Source organism: Plecotus auritus (assembly GCF_963455305.1).
Source record: "Plecotus auritus genome assembly, chromosome: X".
Classification (NCBI taxonomy): domain Eukaryota; kingdom Metazoa; phylum Chordata; class Mammalia; order Chiroptera; family Vespertilionidae; genus Plecotus; species Plecotus auritus.
The window spans coordinates 3,115,372-3,134,968 of NC_137784.1; the positions used below are offsets into that span (position 1 = coordinate 3,115,372).

The 19,597-nt window shown below is 48.7% G+C and overlaps 2 protein-coding genes across 2 annotated transcripts; both read left to right on the forward strand.

The window, feature by feature from the left end:
* Window positions 1–8,333: 8,333 nt before the first annotated feature.
* LOC308239471 (claudin-34-like) lies at window positions 8,334–8,978 on the forward strand (the record flags this gene model as incomplete). Its single annotated transcript, XM_080652274.1, has 1 exon — window positions 8,334–8,978. One exon carries the CDS (start codon window positions 8,334–8,336, stop codon window positions 8,976–8,978), a length of 645 nt encoding a protein of 214 aa, XP_080508400.1.
* Window positions 8,979–18,415: 9,437 nt separating this feature from the next.
* LOC308239472 (claudin-34-like) lies at window positions 18,416–19,060 on the forward strand (the record flags this gene model as incomplete). Its single annotated transcript, XM_080652275.1, has 1 exon — window positions 18,416–19,060. The coding sequence occupies one exon, from the start codon at window positions 18,416–18,418 to the stop codon at window positions 19,058–19,060; it is 645 nt and encodes a 214-aa protein (XP_080508401.1).
* Between the last annotated feature and the right edge of the window lie 537 nt (window positions 19,061–19,597).

Sequence of the window (19,597 nt, forward strand, 5' to 3'; positions counted from 1 at the left end):
TCCCTATGCACTTCAAAATTATTCTCTAAAAAAAAAGGACATTTCCTTGCATAACCATAGTATACCTTTAGTGTTAACAACTATTTCTTATGATCATCAAATACTTACCAGAATTTTTCAATGCTTCAAAAGTAATTCTACACTTTTATGTATTTATTCATTTTTGCACTAGTGGCCCGTTGCACAAAATTTGTGCACAGAGGGGGGTTCCTCAGTCAAGCCTTCACCCTCTCTAATGGGACATCCCTGTCACAGTCTGGGACCGCTGGCTGGCTGCATGATCTCCCCTAACTACTTCGGCCTGCCTGATCACCTCTAACTGCTCTCCCCTCCTGGACTGATATTGCCCCCAACTGCCCTCCCCTGCAGGCCTGATCTTGCCCCCAACTGCCCTCCTCTGCCAGCCAATTTGGTTCTGATTGGTCGGTTTCTATGCCAATCAGAGTCTCTGGGCCTGTCAAGAGGGCCTCATCAGAAATGCAGGGCTGATCAGCAGACCCCGTGGAGGCCGGGAGAGAAAGAGAGAGGCAAGTGCTGATCAACAGCTGCCATACAGGCTACAAATCAGAACCTGCTTCTCTCTTCAGGCCTCTCTCCCGGGCCTGATTCGCAGCCCCCTCAGCACTCAGTGCTGGGTCACCATGCTTGCAGCCGCAGCAGTTAGTGCTGGGTCACCATGGTAACCCAGTGCTGACTGCAGGACTGACTTCTGGTTGGTCGAGCCTCTGGTGGTGATGGACCCAGGGTTTTTATATATTAGGATAAGATGTTCACTCTACTCTTAAGTCTTAATTTTTTTTTAAGAGAGGGGAGCTCTCTGTTTTTTTAAAAAAATTCTTGATTTCAGAGCAGAAGGGAGAGGGAGAGAGAGATAGAAACATCAATGATGAGAGACAATCATCGATTGGCTGCCTCTTACACATCCCCACTGGGGATCAAGTCCCCAGTCAGGAATCAAACCGTGACCTTCTGGTTCCTAGGTCGATGCTCAAGTACAGAGCCACACCATCTAGGCTGAAATGAGCTTGTTCTCAAAGAGTATTTAAGTCTCTGAGAGCACAGTGTTTGAAAAAAATTGACCTGGGGCAAAATTCTGTGAGCTATTCAAATATGTGTTCTGAAGACAGTGCCTGTGACCTAGAATGGTCAATGGATCCTTTTCCTCTCGGCTTTAAATCCGATCTGTGGGCAATGGATTCTGCCCTCTTCCCTGTGAGGGAGAGACTGTGAGGTGGTAGAAGCATTCTTTAGGAAATGTCCCTTCTCTGCCTGCCATGATGTGCACACTGTCCTTAGATCTGGGAGGAAGTCACAGCCTCTGCACTGAGTGAGAGACCACGGCTCCCTTCCCACGGGTTTGAAAGGAGCCTCTGCATCCCATGGATGGTCAGGGCTGGCCTTGGGCGGAGTCTTACCCACTCTCCATGCAGGTCTGGAATGGCTGGGAAGTGGTTCCCAGGTAAACACCTGTAGTCGGTCTCATTATAAATATATATATTTTCATGGATTTTACAGAGAGGAAGGGAGAGGGATAGAGAGCTAGAAACATCTGAGAGAGAGAAACACCCATCAGCTGCCTCCTGATCGCCTCCTACTGGGGATTGAGCCCACAACCAAGGTATATGCCCTTGACCAGAGTCAAACCCGGAACCCTTCACGCCGTGGCGCGATAATCTATCCACTGAGCCAGGTTTGAAAGAGGGTGTGTGTTCTTTAGAGAGTCAAACCTCTGATTGTTTGAACAAAGAAGCTCCTGGGAGACATGCTTCTGATGAGGACCGGTTTCTGGAACCTGATACCCTTCTGAGGGCGGCGCGCCTGCCTCCTGCTGGTCACGCGTGGGAATGACGGAACCGCTGGGCTGTGGCAAGAGGTCTGTTGTCCCCTCTCCGCCCTCAGTGTCACCAGAGAGCAAGGGGACAGGTCATGAGGGTTGAGACCCAGAAGGTGAGGCGGCCACCAGGGCGGGTCTGCTCTGGGAAGCGGGGCAGAGAGCTCCAAGCCCCTGTCCAGGGCTCTTTGGGAATGACTGTGTAAGGGCCTCACTGGATTCTTTTTTCACAGGAATCAGGCAGGAGAAGGTGTCCCGCGCATTTCCCGCGGGTGCAGCACAGCGAGGGGGCCGAGGGCGGTGGCATTTCTCTCCTCCTCCTCCTCCTCCCGGGAATCCTCCCACGGTGCCCAGGAGCCAGAGGCTGCCATGTGGCCTTTGGGCTCGGGGCCAGCGTGGGGCAGTGCCGGGCCCTTTGCTGGGGGCCCCAGGCAGGGAGGGGTGCCTGGTGACAGCACTAGCGGAGGGAGGCCGAGAAGAGGCCACGCCTGGGGCACAGCGTGCCTTCTGGACACCAGCAGGTGCAAGTGGGAGCAGAGTCGGGTGATGGCCGTATTTAAGGTAGAGGAGAGGGGGGAGGGAGGGGACCTCTGCCAGTGGAACAGAACAGAGGCGCCCCAGAGGACCCAGGGCAGCTTCCCCCACCGTCCTGGGCCAAGGCCCGCTCAGGGAGGCCGCCCCGTGGCCTGGCCCTGGCTCCCATCAGGACACACTTTCTCCCCTCACCTTCCCCTTCCTCCAGGCTTTCTACTTAAGACTCTGAGGAATCACAGTGCCTATCTGCTCTGAGACCTCAACAAGGACATTTCCATTGTAGAAGGACTTCAACTCTTTTTAAAAATATATTGTCATTGATTTCAGAGAGGAAGGGAGAGGGGGACAGAGAAACATCAATGATGAGAGAGAATCATGGATTGGCTGCCTTCTGCATGCCCCACACTGGGGATCCAGCTCACAACCCAGGCATGTGCCCTTGAGCAGAATAGAAACCGGGACCTTCAGTCCCCAGGCCAACGCTCTATCCACTCAGCCAAACCAGCCAGGGCAAGACTTCACCTCTTGAAGACCTGCTCCCTGACCCTGGCCCTTTAAGAAGACTATTGTCACAGGCCTGCAGACCAGCCTGGGAGCCATGGAAACAAGAGAATGTTTGGTTTCCTTATCTCTGTTACTGCTTGGCAGGGACTACCGTTTGTACCTCGAGACGTCCTCCTCTGCCTTTTCGTATTGGTTGGGTAAAGATTGGGCTTTATTTTCTCCCTGGTTAGGAAAGCCCTGAGATTTCTTGGGGCGGGGGGGTGGGGGGGGAAACGGAGCGTCACTTTATTTAACTGTTTTATTTGCTCTGTGAACAGGGTAACTGTCATCAATGGTCTTACAGGAAAGGTGAACCCAGGCCACCCTTCCTTCCTTCCTTCCTTCCTTCCTTCCTTTCTTCCTTCCTTCCTTTTTGTCTTCCTTCCTTCCTTCCTTCTTTCCATCCTTTATACCTTCTCTCCTTCCTTCTTTCCTTTCTTCTTTCCTTCCTTCCTTCCTTCCTTTCATTCTTTCTTCCTTCCACCCATCATTACTTCCCCTCTTCCTTCCTTCCTTCCTTATTTCCACCCTTCCATCATTCCTTCCTTCCATTTTTTCTTTTTTTTCTTTCTCTCTCCTTCCTTTCTTACTTCCATCCATCTATCCACCCATCCATCCAACCATCCATTCTTCCTTCCTTCCATCCTTCTTTCCACCCACCCTTCCTTCCATCCATCTATCCATCCATCCTTCCTCTATTCCTTCCATCAATCATTCCTTCCTTCCACCCACCCTTTCTTCCTTTCTTCCTTCCTTCCTTTCTTTCTTTCTTTCTTTCTTTCTTTCTTTCTTCCTTTCTTTCTTTCTCTTTCTTCCTTCCTTTCTTCCTTCCATCCATAATTTCTTCCTTCCATCCACCCATCCATCCATCCATCCATCCATCCATCCATCCATCCATCCTTTCATCCATTCATCCATCAGTCCTTCCTTTCTTCTGTCCTTTCTTCCTTCCATCCTTTCTTCCTTCCTTCCTTCCTTCCATCCTTCCTTCCTTTCTTCCTTTTTTTGCTTCCTCCTGTTAATAACTCCTTCCTTTATTCCTTTACTAGAGGCCCGGTGCTCCCAACTTCCCTCCTCTGCCGGCTTGGTCACCCCTAACTGCCCTCCCCAGCAGGCTTGATCGCCCCAAACTGCCCTCCCTTGCAGGCCTGGTCCCTCCCAACTGCCCTCTTCTGCTGGCCTGATCGCCCACAACTGCTCTCCCTTGCAGGCCATCTTGTGGTGGCCATCTTGTGTCCACATGGGGGCAGCCATCTTGTGTGTTGGAGTGATGGTCAATCTGCATATTACTCTTTTATTAGATAGGATAGAGGCCTGGTGCATGGGTGGGGGCCAGCTGGTTTGCCCTGAAGGGAGTCCCGGATCAGGGTGGTGGTCCCCTTGGGGCATGGGGTGACCTGGGTGAGGGTGTTGTGGTGGTTTGCAGGCCAGCCACTCCCCCTGGTGACCCAAGTGGAGGCCCTGGTGTCTGGGGTTTATTTATCTTCTACAATTGAAACTTTGTAGCCTGGAGCGGAGCCAAGCCTTCTGCTTGCTCCATGGCGGCAGCCATTTTGGGGGGGATTTATGTATCTTCTATAATTGAAACTTTGTAGCCTTAAGCGGAGGCCTGGGCCAGCCAGGGTGTGCGGAAAGCTTGGCTTCCTCCATCGCCAGGGGCACCCTAGCCTCCTGCTCTTTCCAGCTCCGTGGCTGGCGCCATTTCTGTTTGGGTTTATGTATCTTCTATCATTGAAACTTTGTTGCCTTAAGTGGAGTCCTAGGCTGGCAAGGGCAGGTGGAAAGCTTGGCTTCCTCCATCGCCGGGGAAACCCAAGCCTCCCTCCTGCTCTCTGTGGCGGTAGCCATCTTGGTTGGGTTTATTTGCATATTCACTCCTGATTGGCTTGTGGGCGTGGCTTGTGGGTGTAGCGGAGTGATGGTTAATTTGCATATTACTTTTTTATTATATAGGATTCCTTCCATCCATCATTCCTTTCTTCCTTTCATCCATCCTTCCTTACATTCTTTTTCTTTCTTTCTTCCTTCCTTTCTTTCTTTCTTTCTTTCTTTCTTTCTTTCTTTCTTTCTTTCTTTCTTTCTCTCTTTCTCTTACTTCTTTCCTTCCTTCCATCCTTTCTTTCTTGCTTGCTTTGTTTCTTCCTTCCTTCCTTTCTTCCTGCCACCTACCCAACCTTCCTTCCTTCCTTCCTTCCTTCCTTCCTTCCTTCCTTCTTTCCTTCCTTCTATCCTCCCTCCCTTCTTTCCATCAATCCTTCCTTCCTTGCTTCATCCCATCCATCACTCAACCCTTTCTTTCTTCCCTCCTTCCATCCTTCCTTTCTTCCTTCCTTCCTTTATTCTGTCCATCATTCCTTCCTTCCTTCCTTCTACCTATCCATCCATTTATCCATCCTTCCTTCCTTCAATCCTTCCTTTCTTTCTTTCTTTCTTTCTTTCTTTCTTTCTTTCTTTCTTTCTTCCATCTATCCTTCATCCTTCCTTTCATCCTTTCTTTTTCTTCCTTCCTTCTCTCCTTTCCTTTCTTGCTATGTTTCTTCCTTCCTTCTTTCCATCCATCATTCCTTTGTTCTTCCATCCTTCCTTTCTTCCTTTCATCCTTCCTGCCTTCTTTTCTTTCTTCTATCCATCCATTTATCCATCCTTCCTTCCTTCAATCCTTCCTTCCTTCCTTCCTTTCTCTCTTTCTTTCTTTCTTTCTTTCTTTTTTTCTTCCGTCCATCCTTCATTCCTTCCTTTCATCATTTCTTTCTTTCTTTCTTTCTTTCTTTCTTTCTTTCTTTCTTTCTTTCTTTCTTTCATTCTTCCTTCCTTCCTTCCTTCTCTCCTTCTTTCCTTTCTTGCTATGTTTCTTCCTTCTTTCTTTCATCCATCATTCCTTTGTTCTTCCATCCTTCCTTCATTCCTTTCTTCCTTCCTTCCTTCTTCCAGTCTCCCTTCCTTCCTTCCATCCATCCATCCTTCCTCCCATCCATTACTCCTCCCTTCCTTTCATCTATCCTTCCTTCCTCCCATCCATTACTCTTTCCTTCCTTCCTTCTTTTCTTTCTTCCTTCCATCCATCATTCCTTCCTTCCTTCCATCCATCCTTCCTTCCTCCCATCCATTACTCCTTCCTTCCTTCTTGCCATCCTTCCTTCCTTTATTTTTTCCTTCCTTCCTTTCATCATTCCTTCCTTTCTTCCTTCATTCCTCCATTCATTCTTCCTTCCTTCAGCCTTTCCTTCCATCCATCCATCCTTCCTTCTTTCCTTGCATCCTTTTTTCCTTTCTTTCTTATTTCTCCATTTCTTCCTACCTTCATTTCTTCCTTCTTTCCTTCCTTCCTACCTTCTCTCCTCCTTTCTTTCTTGCTATGTTTCTTCCTTCCTTCTTTCCATCCATCATTCCTTTGTTCTTCCATCCTTCCTTCCTTCTTTCCTTCCTTCCTTCCTTCCTTCCTTCCTTCCTTCCTTCCTTCCTTCCTTCCAGCCTCCCTTCCTTCCTCCCATCCATTACTCCTTCCTTCCTTTCCTCCTTTATTCCTTCCATCCATCCTTCCTTCCTCCCATCCATTACTCCTTCCTTTCTTCCTTCCATCCATCCTTCCATTCTTCTTTCCTTCCATCATTCCTTCCTTCCTACCTTATCTTTTACCTTTCTTTCTTGCTTCGTTCCTTCCTTCCTTCCATTTATCCTTTCTTTCTTTCTTTCTTTCTTTCTTTCTTTCTTTCTTTCTTTTCTTTCTTTCTTTCTTCTTTTCATCCTTCCTTCCTTCCATTTATCCTTTCTTTCTTTCTTTCTTTCTTTCTTTCTTTCTTTCTTTCTTTCTTTCTTTCTTCCTTTCATCCTTCCTTCCTTCCTTTTTTCCACCATTCCTTTCTGCCTTCCTTCCATCCTTCATTCCTTCCTTCCATTTTTCTTCCTTCCTTCCATCAATCCTTCCTTCCTTGCATCTGTCTTTTTTTTCTTCCTTTCTCCCTTTCTTCATTTCTTTCTTCTTTCCTTCCTTCCTACCTTCTCTCGTTCCTTTCTTTCTTGCATTGTTTCTTCTTTTCTTCCTTCCTTCCTGCCATCTATGCATCCACCCTTTCTTCCTTCCTTTCTTCCTTTCATAACTCCTGCCTTCCTTTCATCCTTCTTTGATCCTTCCTAACTGCCATCTATCCAACCTTCCTTCATTCCTTCCATCTTTCTCTCCTTCTTTTCTTCCTTCCATCATCCCTGTCTTCCATTCTTTCTTTCTTTCTTCCCCATCCTTCCTTCTTTCCTTCCTCCCATCCTTCCTTCCTTCCATCCATCCATCATTCCTTCCTTCCTTCTATTCGTCCATCCATTTATCCACCATTCCTTCCTTCCATCCATCCTTCCTTACTTTATTCCTTCCTTACTTCCTCCCATCCATCACTGCTTCCTTTCCTTCTTCCTTCATCCTTCCATCCATCCATCCTTTCTTTCTACCTTCCTTCCATGCATCCTTTCTTTCTTTCTCTCTCTCTCTTTCTCTCTTTCTTTCTTTCTGTTCCTTTCATCCTCCTTCCTTCCTTCCTACTTTCCTTCTTTCCTTCAATCCATTCTTCCTTCCTTCCTTCCTTCCCTCCATCATTCCTTGCTTCTTTCCTCAGCGTTCCTTCCCTCGTGCCATCTATCCATCCTTCTTTCTTTTCATCCTTCCTTCCTTCCATCTGTCCTTCCTTCTTCCTTCCTTCCTACATTCCTTCCATCTGTCCTTCCTTTCTTCCTTCCTTCCTTCCTTCCTTCCTTCCTTCCTTCCTTCCTTCCTTTCTTTCATATAAGATTGTCTTTTAAAAATATATTTTCTTGATTTTAGAGAGAGAGGAAGAGAGAAACATCAATGATGAGAGATAATCATGGATTGGTTTCCTCCTGCATGCCCCACACTGGGGATCAAGCCCACAGCCCAGGAATGTGCCCTGATCAGGAATCGAACCCTGACCTCCTGGTTCTTAGGTCGATGCTCAACCACGCCTGCTGGGCTGTAGCCAATCTTAATTGTGTCTTTCAACAAATGTCCAGAAGTAGAACTGCCTGTTTGAAAGTTTGTACATATTTTGATTGACTTTTGAGACAGAGAGAGAGGGAGAGAGAGAAACATCGATTTGGTGTTCCACTGACTGATGCATTCATTGGTTGATTCTTGTATGTGCCCTGACCAGGGATTGAGCTCTGCGACCTGGGCCTGTTGGGAAGACGCTCTAACCCCTTACCTGTCCTGCAGGGTGAAAGTCTGTATACTTTAAGGCTTTCAGTAAATCTTGCCCAAGGACCCTTCGCCAGCAGAGCATGGGGGTCACGTGTCTCCATTCTGGAATATGGCATTTCCCTCTCCAATATAGTGCCACTCACCCCGGGGGGCAGGTCCAGGCCGTGGGTCCCATCCTCATGACACCCTCTATTGGTTTGCAGATCCCCTGGATACAGAGCCATGGGCTTTTACGTCCACCCCAATTGCCAGGCAGCGAGTTTCGCCCTCAACACCCTGGGATGGATGTTCTCCATGGTTTGCATGGGCCTGGCCAAATGGAGGATATGGTACATAGAGAGCAGCGCCGCCCCCTCCCGGGGTCTGGCCTGCGTGGGGATGTGGAAGGTCTGCTTTTACCAGCCCTACAGCCTCCACAGCAGACCCATAGCGTGTCACCGCTACACCTACAGTGACACCTACCTGCCGCTGGATATCCGCATCGGTCAGCACCTGCTGCTGGCCGCCAGCCTCCTTGCACTCCTGGGGAAAGTGCTCACGATCATGGGCCTGCGCAGAGTGTACGCGGGAGAGCTTCAGAAGGACACCACCTGCAATCTGTTCTTCGCTTCTGGAGTCCTGAGCATCATAGGTGGCATATTTATCCTCATTGCCGTGATGTGGAATTACCACGCTGTGATAAGTGAAGAAGGCATACGCTTCCCGCCATCCCTCCACATCCCCTTCAGGCCGGACTGGCAGGAGATCGGCAGCAGCGTGCCCGTGGCGTTTCTGGCTGCATTCCTGTTGCTGTTGAGTGGGCTGCTTACCATCTCTTTCCAGCTGGCTCCTGACAACCAAGTGTACCCCGAAGTCTCGCAGGAGTGAAATTCCCAGTTGCATAGCTTTGCAAATCCACGATGAGCAGTTTATGGGGGTAAAGTATTATCAGGATGCTGTAGGAAATAGTTCCAAGGCCAAAGGTCATTTCCACCAGGAAGTGGCCATTTGCTTCTCTATCCAAATTGGGCTCATTGATTGGTTAAAGAACTTTCATTAAAATAATTCCAAAAACACACCTCCAAACCATTGTCCACCTGTCTTTTAATTAAAATCTGGATTTTAATTATTATTGAATAAATAATCAATGCTATACACCTGCTGTGTGGAAATGTGGGCCACTGGGATTCTCCCAGCTCCCTCTCAAACTCCCACCAAAACAACCAGCCTGACCTTCCATGGCCCTAACACCTCTCCACCACATGCAATTTCCCCACATGTGCAAAAGCAGAGTAGCAGAAAGAATCCCCCTTCCATTACCAGACTCAACGATTTTGTCATATGTGCTTACTCTCTCCTTCCTTCCCTTCTTTTCCTCCATGTTTCTTACTCTGAAGAACTTTAACACAAACCCCAGACATCATGGTCCTTCATCCCTATGCACTTCAAAATTATTCTCTAAAAAAAAAAGGACATTTCCTTGCATAACCATAGTATACCTTTAGTGTTAACAACTATTTCTTATGATCATCAAATACTTACCAGAATTTTTCAATGCTTCAAAAGTAATTCTACACTTTTATGTGTTTATTCATTTTTGCACTAGTGGCCCGTTGCACAAAATTTGTGCATGGAGGGGGGTTCCTCAGTCAAGCCTTCACCCTCTCTAATGGGACATCCCTGTCACAGTCTGGGACCGCTGGCTGGCTGCATGATCTCCCCTAACTACTTCGGCCTGCCTGATCACCTCTAACTGCTCTCCCCTCCTGGACTGATATTGCCCCCAACTGCCCTCCCCTGCAGGCCTGATCTTGCCCCCAACTGCCCTCCTCTGCCAGCCAATTTGGTTCTGATTGGTCGGTTTCTATGCCAATCAGAGTCTCTGGGCCTGTCAACAGGGCCTCATCAGAAATGCAGGGCTGATCAGCAGTCCCCGTGGAGGCCAGGAGAGAAAGAGAGAAGCAAGTGCTGGTCAACAGCTGCCATACAGGCTACAAATCAGAACCTGCTTCTCTCTTCAGGCCTCTCTCCCGGGCCTGATTCGCAGCCCCCTCAGCACTCAGTGCTGGGTCACCATGCTTGCAGCCACAGCAGTTAGTGCTGGGTCACCATGGTAACCCAGTGCTGACTGCAGGACTGACTTCTGGTTGGTCGAGCCTCTGGTGGTGACAGACCCAGGGTTTTTATATATTAGGATAAGATGTTCACTCTACTCTTAAGTCTTAATTTTTTTTTTAAGAGAGGGGAGCTCTCTGTTTTTTTAAAAAAATTCTTGATTTCAGAGCAGAAGGGAGAGGGAGAGAGAGATAGAAACATCAATGATGAGAGACAATCATCGATTGGCTGCCTCTTACACATCCCCACTGGGGATCAAGTCCCCAGTCAGGAATCAAACCGTGACCTTCTGGTTCCTAGGTCGATGCTCAAGTACAGAGCCACACCATCTAGGCTGAAATGAGCTTGTTCTCAAAGAGTATTTAAGTCTCTGAGAGCACAGTGTTTGAAAAAAATTGACCTGGGGCAAACGTCTATGAGCTATTCAAATATGTGTTCTGAAGACAGTGCCTGTGACCTAGAATGGTCAATGGATCCTTTTCCTCTCGGCTTTGAATCCGATCTGTGGGCAATGGATTCTGCCCTCTTCCCTTTGAGGGAGCGAGTGTGAAGTGGTAGAAGCATTCTTTAGGAAAAGTCCCTTCGCTGCCTGCCATGATGTGCACACTGTCCTTAGAACTGGGAGGAAGTCACAGCCTCTGCACCGAGTGAGAGACCACGGCTCCCTTCCCACGGGTTTGAAAGGAGCCTCTGCATCCCATGGATGGTCAGGGCTGGCCTTGGGCGGAGTCTTACCCACTCTCCATGCAGGTCTGGAATGGCTGGGAAGTGGTTCCCAGGTAAACACCTGTAGTCGGTCTCATTTAAAAAAATATATATTTTTATTGATTTTACAGAGAGGAAGGGAGAGGGATAGAGAGCTAGAAACATCTGAGAGAGAGAAACACCCATCAGCTGCCTCCTGATCGCCTCCTACTGGGGATTGAGCCCACAACCAAGGTATATGCCCTTGACCAGAGTCAAACCCGGAACGCTTCACGCCGTGGGGCGATGATCTATCCACTGAGCCAGGTTTGAAAGAGGGTGTGTGTTCTTTAGAGAGTCAAACCTCTGGTTGTTTGAACAAAGAAGCTCCTGGGAGACATGCTTCTGATGAGGACCGGTTTCTGGAACCTGATACCCTGCTGAGGGCGGCGCGCCTGCCTCCTGCTGGTCACGCTTGGGAATGACGGAACCGCTGGACTGTGGCAAGAGGTCTGTTGTCCCCTCTTCGCCCTCAGTGTCACCAGAGAGCAAGGGGACAGGTCATGAGGGTTGAGACCCAGAAGGTGAGGCGGCCACCATGGCGGGTCTGCTCTGGGAAGCGGGGAAGAGAGTTCCAAGCCCCTGTCCAGGGCTCTTTGGGAATGACTGTGTAAGGGCCTCACTGGATTCTTGTTTCACAGGAATCAGGCAGGAGAAGGTGTCCCGCGCATTTCCCGCGGGTGCAGCACAGCGAGGGGGCCGAGGGCGGTGGCATTTCTCTCCTCCTCCTCCTCCTCCCGGGAATCCTCCCACGGTGCCCAGGTGCCAGAGGCTGCCATGTGGCCTTTGGGTTCAGGGGCAGCGTGGGGCAGTGCCGGGCCCTTTGCCGGGGGCCCCAGGAGGGAGGGGTGCCTGGTGACAGCACTAGCAGAGGGAGGCCGAGCAGAGGCCACGCCTGGGGCACAGCGTGCCTTCTGGACACCAGCAGGTGCAAGTGGGAGCAGAGTCGGGTGATGGCCGTATTTAAGGTAGAGGAGAGGGGGGAGGGAGGGGACCTCTGCCAGTGGAACAGAACAGAGGCGCCCCAGAGGACCCAGGGCAGCTTCCCCCACCGTCCTGGGCCAAGGCCCGCTCAGGGAGGCCGCCCCGTGGCCTGGCCCTGGATACCATCAGGACACACTTTCTCCCCTCACCTTCCCCTTCCTCCAGGCTTTCTACTTAAGACTCTGAGGAATCACAGTGCCTATCTGCTCTGAGACCTCAACAAGGACATTTCCATTGTAGAAGGACTTCAACTCTTTTTAAAAAATATATTGTCATTGATTTCAGAGAGGAAGGGAGAGGGGGAGAGAGAAACATCAATGATGAGAGAGAATCATGGATTGGCTGCCTTCTGCATGCCCCACACTGGGGATCCAGCTCACAACCCAGGCATGTGCCCTTGAGCAGAATAGAAACCGGGACCTTCAGTCCCCAGACCAACGCTCTATCCACGGAGCCAAACCAGCCAGGGCAAGACTTCACCTCTTGAAGACCTGCTCCCTGACCCTGGCCCTTAAAGAAGACTATTGTTACAGGCCTGCAGACCAGCCTGGGAGCCATGGAAACAAGAGAATGTTTGGTTTCCTTATTTCTGTTACTGCTTGGCAGGGACTACCGTTTGTACCTCTGAGACGTCCTCCTCTGCCTTTGCGTATTGTTTGGGTAAAGATTGGGCTTTATTTTCTCCCTGGTTAGGAAAGACCTGAGATTTCTTGGGGCGGGGGGGGAGGGGGGAGGGGAGAAGGGAGCGTCACTTTATTTAACTGTTTTATTTGCTCTGTGAACAGGTTAACTGTCATCAATGGTCTTACAGGAAAGGTGAACCCAGGCCACCCTTCCTTCCTTCTTTCTTTCCTTCCTTCCTTCCTTCCTTCCTTCCTTCCTTCCTTCCTTCCTTCCTTCCTTCCTTTTTGTCTTCCTTCCTTCCTTCTTTCCATCCTTTATACCTTCTCTCCTTCCTTCTTTCCTTTCTTCCTTCCTTCCTTCCTTTCATTCTTTCTTCCTTCCACCCATCATTCCTTCCCCTCTTCCATCCTTCCTTCCTTATTTCCACCCTTCCGTCATTCCTTCCTTCCATTTTTTCTTTTTCTTTCTTTCTCTCTTCTTCCTTCCTTACTTCCATCCATCTATCCACCCATCCATCCAACCATCCATTCTTCCTTCCTTCCATCCTTCTTTCCACCCACCCTTCCTTCCATCCATCTATCCATCCATCCTTCCTCTATTCCTTCCATCAATCATTCCTTCCTTCCACCCACCCTTTCTTCCTTCCTTCCTTTCTTTCTTTCTTTCTTTCTTTCTTTCTTTCTTTCTTTCTTTCTTTCTTTCTTTCTTTCTCTTTCTTCCTTCCTTTCTTCCTTCCATCCTTTATTTCTTCCTTCCATCCATAATTCCTTCCTTCCATCACCCATCCAACCATCCATCCATCCATCCTTTCATCCATTCATCCATCAGTCCTTCCTTTCTTCTGTCCTTTCTTCCTTCCATCCTTTCTTCCTTCCTTCCTTCCTTCCATCCTTCCTTCCTTTCTTCCTTTTTTTGCTTCCTCCTGTTAATCACTCCTTCCTTTATTCCTTTACTAGAGGCCCGGTGCATGAAATTCATGCATGAGGGAGGAGGGTGTCCCTCAGCCCAGCCTGCACCCTCTTCAATCTGGGACCCCTCGATGGATGTCCAACTGCCTGTTTAGGCCCGATCCTGGGATCAGGCCTAAACGGGCAGTTGGACATCCCTCTCACAATCCAGGACTGCTGGCTCCCAACTGCTCGCCTGCCTGCCTTCCTGATTGCCCCTAACCGCTTCTGCCTGCCAGCCTGATCACCCCCTACCCACTCCCCTGCCAGCCTGATTGATGCCTAACTGCTCCCCTGCCAGCCTGTTTGCCCCTAACTGCCGTCCCCTGCAGGCCTGGTCACCCCTAACTGCCGTCCCCTGCAGGCCTGGTCACCCCTAACTGCCGTCCCCTGCAGGCCTGGTCACCCCTAACTGCCCTCCCCTGCAGGCCTGGTCACCCCTAACTGCCCTCCCCTGCAGGCCTGGTCCCCCCCAACTGCTCTACCCTGCAGGCCTGGGTCCCTCCCAACTGCCTTTCCCTGTAGGCCTTGTTGCACCCAACTTCCCTCCTCTGCTGGCTTGGTCACCCCTAACTGCCCTCCCAGCAGGCTTGATTGCCCCAAACTGCCCAACCTTGCAGGCCTGGTCCCTCCCAACTGCCCTTCCCTGCTGGCCTGATCGCCCACAACTGCTCTCCCTTGCAGGCCATCTTGTGGTGGCCATCTTGTGTCCACATGGGGGCAGGATCTTTGACCACATTGGGGCAGCCATCTTGTGTGTGGAGTGATGGTCAATCTGCATATTACTCTTTTATTAGATAGGATAGAGGCCTGGTACATGGGTGGGGGCCAGCTGGTTTGCCCTGAAGGGAGTTCCGGATCAGGGTGGTGGTTACCTTGGGGCATGGAGTGACCTGGGTGAGGGTCTTGTGGTGGTTTGCAGGCCAGCCACTCCCCCTGGTGACCCAAGCGGAGGCCCTGGTGTCTGGGGTTTATTTATCTTCTACAATTGAAACTTTGTAGCCTGGAGCGGAGCCAAGCCTTCTGCTTGCTCCATGGTGGCAGCCATTTTGGGGGGATTTATGTATCTTCTATAATTGAAACTTTGTAGCCTTAAGCGGAGGCCTGGGACAGCCAGGGTGTGTGGAAAGCTTGGCTTCCTCCATCGCCGGGTGCAACCCTAGCCTCCTGCTCTTTCCAGCTCCGTGGCTGGCGCCATTTCTGTTTGGGTTTATGTATCTTCTATCATTGAAACTTTGTAGCCTTGAGTGGAGTCCTAGGCCGGCAAGGGCAGGTGGAAAGCTTGGCTTCCTCCATCGCCGGGGAAACCCAAGCCTCCCTCCTGCTCTCTGTGGCGGTAGCCATCTTGGTTGGGTTTATTTGCATATTCGCTCCTGATTGGCTTGTGGGCGTGGCTAGTGGGTGTAGCGGAGTGATGGTTAATTTGCATATTACTCTTTTATTATATAGGATTCCTTCCATCCATCATTCCTTTCTTCCTTTCATCCATCCTTCCTTACATTCTTTTTCTTTCTTCCTTCCTTCCTTCCTTCCTTCCTTCCTTCCTTCCTTCCTTCCTTCCTTTCTTTCTCTCCTTCTCTTACTTCTTTCCTTCCTTCCATCCTTTCTTTCTTGCTTGCTTTGTTTCTTCCTTCCTTCCTTTCTTCCTGCCACCTATCCAACCTTCCTTCCTTCCTTCCTTTTTTCCTTCCTTCTATCCTCCCTCCCTTCTTTCCATCAATCCTTCCTTCCTTGCTTCATCCCATCCATCACTCAACCCTTTCTTCCTTCCTTCCTTCCATCCTTCCTTTCTTCCTTCCTTCCTTTATTCTGTCCATCATTCCTTCCTTCCTTCCTGCTATCTATCCATCCATTTATCCATCCTTCCTTCCTTCAATCCTTCCTTTCTTTCTTTCTTTCTTTCTTTCTTTCTTTCTTTCTTTCTTTCTTCCGTCTATCCTTCATCCTTCATTTCATCCTTTCTTTTTCTTCCTTCCTTCTCTCCTTTCCTTTCTTGCTATGTTTCTTCCTTCCTTCTTTCCATCCATCATTCCTTTGTTCTTCCATCCTTCCTTTCTTCCTTTCATCCTTCCTGCCTTCTTTCCTTCCTTCTATGCATCCATTTATCCATCCTTCCTTTCTTCAATCCTTCCTTCCTTCCTTTCTCTCTTTCTTTCTTTCTTTCTTTCTTTCTTTCTTTCTTTCTTTCTCCCATTCATCCTTCATTCCTTCCTTTCAGCATTCCTTTCTTTCTTTCTTTCTTTCTTTCTTTCTTTCTTTCTTTCTTTCTCTCTCTCTCTCTCTTCCTTCCTTCCTTCCTTCTCTCCTTCTTTCCTTTCTTGCTATGTTTCTTTCTTCCTTCTTTTCATCCATCATTCCTTGGTTCTTCCACCCTTCCTTCGTTCCTTTCTTCCTTCCTTCCTTCCTTCCAGTCTCCATTCCTTCCTTCCATCTATCCATCCTTCTTCCCATCCATTACACCTCCCTCCTTACATCTATCCTTCTTTCCTCCCATCCATTACTCTTTCCTTCCTTCCTTCTTTTCTTTCTTTCTTCCTTCCATCCATCATTCCTTCCTTCCTTCCATCTATCCTTCCTTCCTCCCATCCATTACTCCTTCCTTCCTTCCTGCCATCCTTCCTTCCTTTATTTTTTCCTTCCTTCCTTTCATCATTCCTTCCTTTCTTCCTTCATTCCTCCATTCATTCTTCCTTCCTTCAGCCTTTCCTTCCATCCATCCATCCTTCCTTCTTTCCTTGCATCCTTTTTTCCTTTCTTTCTTCCTTTCTCCATTTCTTCCTACCTTCATGTCTTCCTCCTTTCCTTCCTTCCTACCTTCTCTCCTTCCTTTCTTTCTTGCTATGTTTCTTCCTTCCTTCTTTCCATCCATCATTCCTTTGTTCTTCCATCCTTCCTTCCTTCCTTCCTTCCTTCCTTCCTTCCTTCCTTCCTTCCTTCCAGCCTCCCTTCCTTCCTCCCATCCATTACTCCTTCCTTCCTTTCCTCCTTTATTCCTTCCATCCATCCTTCCTTCCTCCCATCCATTACTCCTTCCTTTCTTCCTTCCATCCATCCTTCCATTCATCTTTCATTCCATCATTCCTTCCTTCCTACCTTCTCTTTTACCTTTCTTTCTTGCTTTGATCCTTCCTTCCTTCCTTCCATTTATTCTTTCTTTCTTCCTTTCTTTCTTCCTTTCATCCTTCCTTCATTCCATTTATCCTTTCTTTCTTTCTTTCTTTCTTTCTTTCTTTCTTTCTTTCTTCTTTTCATCCTTTCTTTCTTCCACCATTCCTTTCTGCCTTCCTTCCATCCTTCATTCCTTCCATCCATTTTTCTTCCTTCCTTCCATCAATCCTTCCTTCCTTGCATCTGTCTTTTCTTTCTTCCTTTCTCCCTTTCTTCATTTCTTTCTTCTTTCCTTCCTTCCTACCTTCTCTCTTTCCTTTCTTTCTTGCATTGTTTCTTCTTTTCTTCCTTCCTTCCTGCCATCTATGCATCCACCTTTTCTTCCTTCCTTTCTTCCTTTCATAACTCCTGCCTTCCATCCTTCCTTCCTGCCATCTATCCAACCTTCCTTCCATCCTTCCATCTTTCTCTCCTTCTTTTCTTCCTTCCATCCTCCCTGTCTTCCATTCTTTCTTTCTTTCTTCCCCATCCTTCCTTCTTTCCTTCCTCCCATCCTTCCTTCCTTCCATCCATCCATCATTCCTTCCTTCCTTCTATTCATCCATCCATTTATCCACCATTCCTTCCTTCCTTCCATCCATCCTTCCTTACTTTATTCCTTCCTTACTTCCTCCCATCCATCACTGCTTCCTTTCCTTCTTCCTTCATCCTTCCATCCATCCATCTTTTCTTTCTACCTTCCTTCCATGCATCCTTTCTTTCTCTCTCTCTCTCTCTCTCTCTCTCTCTCTCTCTCTCTCTCTCTCTCTCTCTTTCTCTCTTTCTTTCTGTTCCTTTCATCCTCCTTCCTTTCTTTCTTCCTTTCATCCTTCCCTCCTTCCTTCCTACTTTCCTTCCTTCCTTCCATCCATTCATCCTTCCTTCCATCCTTCCCTCCATCATTCCTTCCTTCTTTCCTTCAGCATTCCTTCCCTCGTGCCATCTATCCATCCTTCTTTCTTTTCATCCTTCCTTCCTTCCATCTGTCCTTCCTTCTTCCTTCCTTCCTTCCTTCCTTCCTTCCTTCCTTCCAAATGTCCTTCCTTCCTTCCTTCCTTCCTTCCTTCCTTCCTTCCTTCCTTCCTTCCTTCCTTTCTTTCTTTCTTTTATATAAGATTGTCTTTTATAAATATATTTTCTTGATTTTAGAGAGAGAGGAAGAGAGAAACATCAATGATGAGAGATAATCATGGATTGGTTTCCTCCTGCATGCCCCACACTGGGGATCAAGCCCACAGCCCGGGACTGTGCCCTGATCAGGAATCGAACCCTGACCTCCTGGTTCTTAGGTCGATGCTCAACCACGCCTGCTGGGCTGTAGCCAATCTTAATTGTGTCTTTCAACAAATGTCCAGAAGTAGAACTGCCTGTTTGAAAGTTTGTACATATTTTGATTGACTTTTGAGACAGAGAGAGAGGGAGAGAGAGAAACATCGATTTGGTGTTCCACTGACTGATGCATTCATTGGTTGATTCTTGTATGTGCCCTGACCAGGGATTGAGCTCTGCGACCTGGGCCTGTTGGGAAGACGCTCTAACCCCTTACCTGTCCTGCAGGGTGAAAGTCTGTATACTTTAAGGCTTTCAGTAAATCTTGCCCAAGGACCCTTCGCCAGCAGAGCATGGGGGTCACGTGTCTCCATTCTGGAATATGGCATTTCCCTCTCCAATATAGTGCCACTCACCCCGGGGGGCAGGTCCAGGCCGTGGGTCCCATCCTCATGACACCCTCTATTGGTTTGCAGATCCCCTGGATACAGAGCCATGGGCTTTTACGTCCACCCCAATTGCCAGGCAGCGAGTTTCGCCCTCAACACCCTGGGATGGATGTTCTCCATGGTTTGCATGGGCCTGGCCAAATGGAGGATATGGTACATAGAGAGCAGCGCCGCCCCCTCCCGGGGTCTGGCCTGCGTGGGGATGTGGAAGGTCTGCTTTTACCAGCCCTACAGCCTCCACAGCAGACCCATAGCGTGTCACCGCTACACCTACAGTGACACCTACCTGCCGCTGGATATCCGCATCGGTCAGCACCTGCTGCTGGCCGCCAGCCTCCTTGCACTCCTGGGGAAAGTGCTCACGATCATGGGCCTGCGCAGAGTGTACGCGGGAGAGCTTCAGAAGGACACCACCTGCAATCTGTTCTTCGCTTCTGGAGTCCTGAGCATCATAGGTGGCATATTTATCCTCATTGCCGTGATGTGGAATTACCACGCTGTGATAAGTGAAGAGGGCATACGCTTCCCGCCATCTCTCCACATCCCCTTCAGGCCGGACTGGCAGGAGATCGGCAGCAGCGTGCCCGTGGCGTTTCTGGCTGCATTCCTGTTGCTGTTGAGTGGGCTGCTTACCATCTCTTTCCAGCTGGCTCCCGACAACCAAGTGTACCCCGAAGTCTCGCAGGAGTGAAATTCCCAGTTGCATAGCTTTGCAAATCCACGATGAGCAGTTTATGGGGGTAAAGTATTATCAGGATGCTCTAGGAAATAGTTCCAAGGCCAAAGGTCATTTCCACCAGGAAGTGGCCATTTGCTTCTCTATCCAAATTGGGCTCATTGATTGGTTAAAGAACTTTCATTAAAATAATTCCAAAAACACACCTCCAAACCATTGTCCACCTGTCTTTTAATTAAAATCTGGATTTTAATTATTATTGAATAAATAATCAATGCTATACACCTGCTGTGTGGAAATGTGGGCTACTGGGATTCTCCCAGCTCCCTCTCAAACTCCCACCAAAACAACCAGCCTGACCTTCCATGGCCCTAACACCTCTCCACCACATGCAATTTCCCCACATGTGCAAAAGCAGAGTAGCAGAAGGAATTTCCCTTCCATTACCAGACTCAACGATTTTGTCATATGTGCTTGCTCTCTCCTTCCTTCCCTTCTTTTCCTCCGTGTTTCTTTCTCTGAAGAACTTTAACACAAACCCCAGACATCATG